Raw genomic sequence first — 8,362 nt, 5'->3', positions numbered from 1 at the left:
TGTGTGTGTGTGTGTGTATATATATATATATATAAAATACATTTTTAACCTATCTAGCAATTTTCCCTCCCTTACCTTCCCATCCCTGATAACCAACAAAACAAAGAAAGTTTTCTTCCATATATAAACCTTTCCTTGACTTTCTGTAATAGGGAACTAATACATATTTGTCCTTCTGGGATTGACTTATTTCTCTCAACATAATATCCTCCCAGTTCATCCATGTTATGTGGTGTTTCACGGATCCTATGTTACTTTTTAGTGTTGCACAGTATTCCATTGTGTGTATGTACCACAGTTTGGTTATCCATTCCTCTGTTAATGGGCACTTAGGCTGTTTCCATCTCTTTGCTTTTGTGAACAGTGCTGCAATGAACATGGGTGTACATGTGTCTATTCATGTCCCAAGTCTCACATCTTTAGGATATATACCTAGTAATGGGATTGCTAAGGAGTTCTGGTGGCGCAGTGCCTAAGGCATGTGACTGCTAACCAGAAGGTTGGCAGTTCAAACTCACCAGCCACTCCATGGAAGTAAGACCGGGCAACCTACTTCCATAAAGATTTACCACCTTGGAAACCCAATGGGGGTCACTATGAATCGGAATCAACTCAATGGCAGTGGGTTTGGGTTTTTGGTTAATGGGACTGCTGGATCAAAATGGTGTTTCTATTTCCATCTGAGAGTTAATTTTTTCTCAACCATATGACTTCCATAAACATTAAAGACTCAGGCTATTCCCTCCATTCATTTATTTTTTTATGTATGTATATATGTATGCCCATTTTTAAACTGTGTTGTTAGTCATCCTATAATTGAGTTTCACTGATTTTTTAAAAATAATTAATTAAATTTAGGAGAAAAAAAGTCCTTAACATTGTTCTTCATGCAACAATGACATTCATTGTAATATTTTCCCTACAGCACCTCCCAAGGATCACTTCCTTGCATATCTACAGTACTTCTTTTTCCAAAGTTGTAAAAGACAGTGTCATTGAGAAAAATATTCTACTTTGGCATTCTTACAGTCAGTCTACTTCAGAGGCAATGCATAGTTGTTTGGACTGTCTTTCCCCATTCCTCCTTGCTCAAACAGAATAGCTTCATGGCAGATAGCCTCTTTGATTTTGTAGTCAAAATAGTACACTCATTCTATCAGAAAATCTGCATAAAAGACTACTGAACAGTAAGCAATGTGTTTCCTGATCCATGACAAATGGGATCTCTAGCTCAGTAACATCAGCTTTGAGTAGGACTTTGGAGGCATGACAATCAAAAGTGAGTGGCTACAACAAATCTTCTTTTCCTTGGTGCCTAATTCACTTCATTAGTAAGTGTTCTGGAACCCTCCACTTGTTTCTAGAAGGGAATCATGAAAAGACTGGGAAAGGTGAAGGCTCCAATCCCCATTTGTTTTCCTGGGGACTCACCAAGTCCTCCACAACCCCTTTCTCAGTGCCGGGACCAGCTGCTGAGAGTGGCCGTGGACACAGGCACACAATACAATAAAATCTCTGCTGGATGCCTCAGCCGCCTGGGGTAAGAGTGTGGCCCAAAAGAGTGGGTGGTGTACAGGGTTTCTTTTTTGCGTGATAAAAACGTTTTGAAATTAGATAGTGGGGATGGTTGTACAACTCTGTGAATGTATCAAAATGCAATGAATTGTATATTTTAAAAGGGTGAATTTTATGGTAAATGAATTATAGCTCAATAAAGCTGTTACTTTAAAAAAAAAAAAAAAGAGAGAGAGAGAGAGAGTGAGACTAGGAAAGTTCTAGCAGACAAGACAAGGATTTAGACCACACGGGGTAGCCAGGGATTAGATGAGAACCCACAGCACGGTAGGGACATCTGCTGATTAATCAGGGCAAGAGGAGGCCTTATGGTGGCTATAACCCTTATTTCCCAACCACAGGTTAGAGAAGCAGGTGCCTAAAGGCCCAGGTGGGAGCCTGGCACCTGCGTGCCCAACCCAAGTAGAGCAACTGGAGCTACAGCTAGGGCAGGAGACTGTGGCATGCTCAGCCCGGGTGGTGGGTAAGTCCTCCCTTCATCAACATCACAGCTTCTCACCTGTTCTACCTTTCTCTTCTGGGCAGGGGCAAAGGCAGTAACTAGGTCTTTCAGCCCCTGACAACGCCAGACAATGTGTTACCATGGAGTCTCTGATCATCCCCAATCTTTCTGCCAATATCCTCAGACCTGGGGGATGGAGAGGGTAGAGAAGGGGTAAATTCTGAGAGGAGGGCAGCAGGGGCCACAAGGCATCCACCAGTCTCCTTTGTTTTCAAATGGTTCCTACAGATGTCGAGAGTCCTGAATTCTGCCTTGGATTGCAGACTCTGCTTTCTCTCAAGGTAAGCAGGATGCTAGCTAGCACTTACATCCATGCTTGGGGCCTGACTCAAAGTTCCGGGAAAAGAGGTAGAAAGCACAGGTGCGGGAGCATAGAACAGATTCTGATGAGAAAGACTAGGCTGGGAAGCAGGAGTTCTAGTTCCCAATTTGCTTCCTTGTGGCAGTGTGCTGTCAAATTGATTGTGACTCATAGTGATCCTACAGAGTAGAACTGCCTTACAGGGTTTCCAAGGCTGTGATCTTTACAGCAGCAGGTTGCCACATCTTTCTCCCACAGAGCAGCTGAGAGGTTCAAACTGCCAACCTTTCAGTTTGCAGCCAAGGGCTTTAACCACTGTGCTACCAGTGCTCCTTTCTAAGAGGTTACTTAACTACCTACAAGTGAAAATAGAGAACCAAGTCCCTCCCTGCACAGGAGTCCAGGTGAAGGGAACAGGAGTGGGGAGAGTGGAGTGAGCACAGAGGAGGTGGAAGCTGTGAGAAGTATGAGGGGCAACAAAAAGGAGTGAGCCGGCAAAGAGGTTGCTTACTGAGGCTTTCTCTCACACTGTTCTCCCCTCACAGAGCTGCATCGACCTGGAACATGGAGTGCTGCGGCTGAAAGCCCCGTTCCCAGAGCTGCCCTTCCTGCCTGTGTACCAAGACCCTGGCCAGTGACCGCTGTCCCAGTCTGTCCCCAGGGGGAAATACCTTGCCTTAGGCGAAGAGTTGTGTGGGTAAATGGGGCATTACTACAGCCAGGTAGCTGGGGACTACTGTGTCTGTCCCTTCTATTACCACTGATCCCTACTGTCCTATTTCCCCCATTTGGCTACATTCCTCTCTGCTTCTACAGAAACTACCCTGTTCCCCCAGGAGGAGTTTTTATTAGAGATGGCTCATGATCCCAGGGTTCTGGTTGTCATGTCCCTTCTCAAGAAGAGCAAAGCTAAATCAGCACTGCAGAAAAGGGGAATAAGCAAAATGGGGCCCCAGGCTTGGTCCTTGGCATGACACCAACTGGCCCAAGTCAAAGGCTACAGACAATTGCTATCCTCCATTTGTACCCCACCCCTCAACCCGATTCTAATCACCACCCTACCCTCACTTCCACATCTTTCACTTCACCTTCTGGGGCACATCATCTCCCACAATGAGACTGCCACACTTTCTCATCCTGGATCCCCGATTTTTCTAGTGCCTACCTTTCTGATTCTGCACCGATCTGCTCACAGGTGAATGGGGGAAGAAGTGGTAAACAGGTACTCCAATACAACACAGAAGAGGAGTTGGCAGAAGAGTGTTTAGCTCACAAGGCTAGGTGCTCTTTTATTAGCTACATTTTCTGGGGTCACAAATGTCTCCAAAACTGGCAATTGTTTGCTTAATCTGTGCAAAAGCTTGGTTATATTTCTAGTATTTATTCCAGGTATTGACCCTTTTGCATTTGCTTTTTGAACCACAGGGGCCCCTGAATTTTAGGGGTCTCTGTGAAAGAGCCCTGTAGAGAACACTGCCCCTAGAAGGTGGACAGGTTGGTCAACATTGTCAGTACTCAGGTTTAACCTTGACAGTATTCTTATTTCTAGAGGTAACCCCTCAGCCCTAGTCCCTGAACTAAAGCTTGACCTATTTTGGAATCAGTGTTTCCTATCCCTCCACCAGGCTCTGAGCCAAAGTAAAAGGGCAAGGAGGCTCTTTTGACTTCACTGTGAAGAGAGGGGTCCAAATCTCAAGAAGCCAAACCCCCAAGTGTTTTTCTAGTTGGTTCGAGTCACTCAAGTCATGGATTAGGGGTAGAGGAAGACAGCAGTGTAGTTAACCTGCACCCTGGGTCAGAAACTGGCAACCTTGGGCTGGAAGCAAAATCTTGAACTTTGAGTAGGTTAGAGAAGAACAAGGCAGAGGGGACGCGAGGGTAACAAGCACCCAGGGGCAATCTCTAAGTTTGGCCTCCCCTTCACGGGAGGGGTGATTCCCCAGCTGGCCTCGTCTGGTGTCCCCTTGGACATATACCTGTGGGCAAGTGTTTCCCTCTGCTTCCCCCTTACTATTGCCTCTGGAACCAGGAGGTTGTCTGTGACACTTTACCTCTCTTACCTTTCTCAGCTAACTCCCCTGCCTCAAAAGGAAAGATCGGAGCTATTTATCACAGGTATAACATTACCCTGGTCTCAAAACCTTAAAGGATTTCCTGTCCCTCACTGCCTTGCTCCATGATCTCTGCTCTCCTGAGTCTCACCCTCTTACTTTCCTTATCTGCCTCCTGTTGCTTCTGTAACCGCAGACCCCAGGCCCAAAGCTCAGCTGCTTCTCCACTTGAATAAATCCTTGTTTCTCTAGGCTGATGTTCTTCTCTGGTCTTACTCTCTGCCTATTAGGAGTTGAATGATAACACTCCCCTCCTACTCCTGTACTGACAAGAAATATGAATGTGAATTCTTCTCCTTGTTGACCCATCTGACTAGTGTCAGTATAATTTAGAGCAATGACTTTCACACCCTTTGGACCATAACTCACAGTTGTTGTTGCTGTTATGTGCTGTCAAGTCAACCCAACTCATAGCAACCCCTCCTCAGGTTTCCGAGGCGGTATCAACAGAAGTAGATTGCCCAACCTTCCTTCTGAGAAGTGGTTGGTGGGTTTGAACCACCAGCCTTCTGTTTAGCAGTCAAGTGCCTTAGGCATCTGACTAGAGTCAGCATAATTTAGAGCAATGACTTTTAAACCCTTTGGACCGTAACTCACAGCAGGAAATAAATTTTACATTGTATTCACTATACATATAAACATGTACCCCTACACACAACTATAACAAAACAATACTTACTTATACTTGTGAGCAAGGCACTCTGATATTTTCTATTTACTTAAAAAATGTAGACCACAATCCATCAAAGAATTGTAACCTACAATTTGAAAAACATTGGAGTACAGAGAATCAAGAGCAGAAGGGACATAAGGTTCAAGACAGAATTCTGACTGTGGTCTGGATCGTAAACCTACATCAGGTTTTAAATGACTGCTGTATTATAGACAAAATAAGACACTTTTTTTGGGGAAAGTGGCTGGTGGGGAAAATGAGAGGAAAGCCTATGATGCTCCATGGTATTTGAAGAGTGTGGGAAAATGAAAAAGCACTGACCTAGTTTCTTGTGATAAACTGAGGAAACTCATCTCAAGGCAGCTAGGGACAGAAATAAGATCCAGACTACAAAATGTTCTGAATAATTCCTCAAAAACAAAACAAAAGAGACTAAAGAACTACTTTGCCATTCTTGTGATCATTATTAATGCCAATGATTTGGAGTTGTGCCATGAAAAGATGGAGCTGGAAGATACAGAGGAGAAAAGGGACATAACTGAAGAAACAAAAACCTTGACTAGACAACATAATATGGAATCCAGTGTGAAAGGAGGTGTCTCCCACAGTAACAGTGGAAAGCCAGAGAATAGGGCTGCAGTTGCATGTGACTTGCTCAGCCTGTAGTAGTTAAAGTGAGAGAGTTTCCTTCTGATTTTTTTTAAGCTTCCTATTGAAATTGCTGAAACCATCACTAGAGTACGACTAATTAAAAAAAAAAAAAAAAGACGGAACTTGGAATGGGGTGCAGCCCTTCCTTCCACTGTTTCCCTGGCCCTGAAGCCTGGTTTCCTTAGGGGTGTTGGGGCTATGTAAAATATTTGGTCTCCCTTCTCACAAATAAGTCTCTGTCTTTACACAATGAAGGTAGGGATCTGAGGGTGGGGAGTGGCCCCAATTTGGAACAAGGCCAGGGTTCCTATGACCCTGCTGTATGATGGTTGCGATGCATAAGGAACTGGGCAGAAGGTGAACTCATCTCCTTTCACCAGGTCTATAGTCCCAGTCGCCCTCGGGTTGCTGCCATCCTTCCATGCCCAGAGTCAAATCCTGCGCCTCTGTAATGTTTATTCCCTATCCTGCCAGTACCATCAGTACCATGGATACCTCGAGGGAGAAGGAGCTCAGAAGGATCCTTCATCAGCTAAGATTCAGGCTAGCTCAGCTAGGTGGGATCCTGTGGGGCAGAGTGAGCACACTGCAGTGGCTGATCAGGATGGTAGAGGATTTGGCGAAGCAGGGCACAGATGGCAGGGAGGTCATCAGGATCTGAGGGCAAAAAAAAAGGGGGGTGCTGGTAAGAGACTGCAGGTTTTCTGGGCACTTGGACCATTGGCTTCTCCAGCCCTCCAGCTTCCGGGGGCTTGCTCACCTATGCCCAGTTCCTGCAGCAGGCCTCGGAATTCTGGCTCAGTCTCCAGCAGTTTCAGCAGATTGGTGGACTCCATCCGCTCCAGCTGCACCTCCCAGTACACATAGATCTTCTGGTTGAATGTGACGTACACGAGGCAGGGGCTGTTGTGGCCCTCTTTGCAGGCATACAGGCCTGAGAGATGTGGGTGGTGAGACAAAGGTCAAGAAGTTTCAATCCCAGTGGTGGGAGGGCAGAGAACAAGATACAGGCATTAGAGTCAGCAGTTTCTGCCCTCCCACAAAGTCAAGCAAAATAAATAAAGGCCCTTTTTCTATTTCTTCTCTGTTGGGAACTCAGTAAAATAGGTAAAACTGTCTCCTACATCTGTTTATCCAGACCACAACAACAAAAATCAGGCAGAAAAGACGACATTCAAGTGGCCACAAACACATGAAGAAATGCTCACAATCATTAGCCATTGAGACAGAGATGCAAATCAAAACAATAATGAGATACCATCTCACCCCAGCTTAATAGCAAAGTTAAAAAAAAAAACAGCAATGAATGCTGGCGAAGGTGTGGAAAGAATGGAACCCTCACAAACCGCTGGTGGGACTGTAAAATAATACAACCACTGTGGAAAGTAGTATGGCATTTCCTTAAGAAGTTGGAAATGAAAATACTGTATGATCCAGCAATCCCACTACTAGGTAGGTATATATCCTAGAAAAATAAGACCCATGACACCAACAGATAAATGCACACCCATGTTCCTTGCGGGAGCTCTGGTAGCATAGTGCCTAAGACACTTGCCTGCTAACCAGACGGCTGGCGGTTCAAACCCACCAGCCACTCCTTGGAAGGAAGGTTGGGCAATCCTACTTCCGTAGTGATACTGCCTCGGAAACCCAAGGAGGGGTCGCTATGAGTCGGGCTTGACTCGACGGCACATAACAACAACATGTTCCTTGCAGCATTATTCACAAAAAAGATGAAAACAACTTAAGTGACCATCAGTGGATGAATGGGTAACAGACTATGGTACATACACAAAAGGGAATACTATACAATGTTAAAGAATAAGGATGAATCTGCAAAACACCTCACAACATGGATAAACCTGAAGGACATGCTGAATAAAATTAGTCAATCACAAAGGGGCAATTATTATGTGAGACCACTACCATAAAAAGTTAAAAAAAGGTTTACAGACAGAAAGAATTGTTCTTTGAAGGTAACCAGGGATTTGTGGGGTGGGGGGAAGAGGGACAATCACTACTAGAGAGTAGATGCATATTAACTTGGGTGAAGGGAAAGGCAATATATGATAAGAGGGAGGTGAGCACAAAATGATCAAGCCATCACAAGACATAGCAAGGAGCACAAGAGTTAAAGGCAACAAAGGTGGATACTATTACATACACCACAAAACCAAAACCAAACTCACTGCCATCGAGTCGAATTCAACTCATAGTGACCCCTCCTTGGGTTTCTGAGGCGTTATCTCTACAGAAGTAGATTGTGCAACCTTCCTTCTGAGGGTTTGAACCGCCAGCCTTTTGGTTAGCAGACAAATGCCTTAGGCACTACACCACCAGAGCGCCTATGACATACACAATCCTCAAATAATAACAACAATAATTTAACAGTGGCCACATACACACTCAAGTATAACAGCGGTGGGAAGGTGAATGAGAGTACACCCACAAATATATATATAGGTTTGACAGAGGCTATTTCTACTGACGAGTCAGCCCCAGGGTTACAGGTGAGGAGAGACAACTCAGGGACGCCCAAAGTAGCAGGC

General features: G+C 44.9%; 2 protein-coding genes across 2 annotated transcripts in view; one reads left to right on the top strand and one right to left on the bottom strand.

Annotated features, from left to right (window-relative positions):
* NRIP2 (nuclear receptor interacting protein 2) overlaps positions 1–3,016 on the top strand; it is a 9,871-nt gene extending 6,855 nt beyond the window's left edge. The window contains exons 5-8 of the mRNA XM_042780446.1: positions 1,458–1,540; positions 1,917–2,038; positions 2,306–2,358; positions 2,924–3,016. Of these exons, the coding sequence (XP_042636380.1) occupies positions 1,458–1,540; positions 1,917–2,038; positions 2,306–2,358; positions 2,924–3,016 (351 nt within the window). The remainder of the gene's footprint in view (positions 1–1,457; positions 1,541–1,916; positions 2,039–2,305; positions 2,359–2,923) is intronic.
* A 3,350-nt stretch (positions 3,017–6,366) lies between these two features.
* Positions 6,367–8,362, bottom strand: part of ITFG2 (integrin alpha FG-GAP repeat containing 2) — a 36,077-nt gene continuing 34,081 nt past the window's right edge. The window contains exons 11-12 of the mRNA XM_007937059.2: positions 6,574–6,747; positions 6,367–6,470 (exon numbers count right to left, since the gene is read on the bottom strand). Coding sequence (XP_007935250.2) covers positions 6,367–6,470; positions 6,574–6,747 — 278 coding nt within the window. The remainder of the gene's footprint in view (positions 6,471–6,573; positions 6,748–8,362) is intronic.

The sequence above is a fragment of the Orycteropus afer genome, unplaced genomic scaffold (genome assembly GCF_000298275.1).
Source record: "Orycteropus afer afer isolate SDZICR_OR568_19922 unplaced genomic scaffold, OryAfe1.0 scaffold00040, whole genome shotgun sequence".
NCBI classification, from domain to species: Eukaryota; Metazoa; Chordata; class Mammalia; order Tubulidentata; family Orycteropodidae; genus Orycteropus; species Orycteropus afer.
Note: the sequence above shows the minus strand (reverse complement) of the source record. Positions and strands in the feature narration are given on the sequence as shown.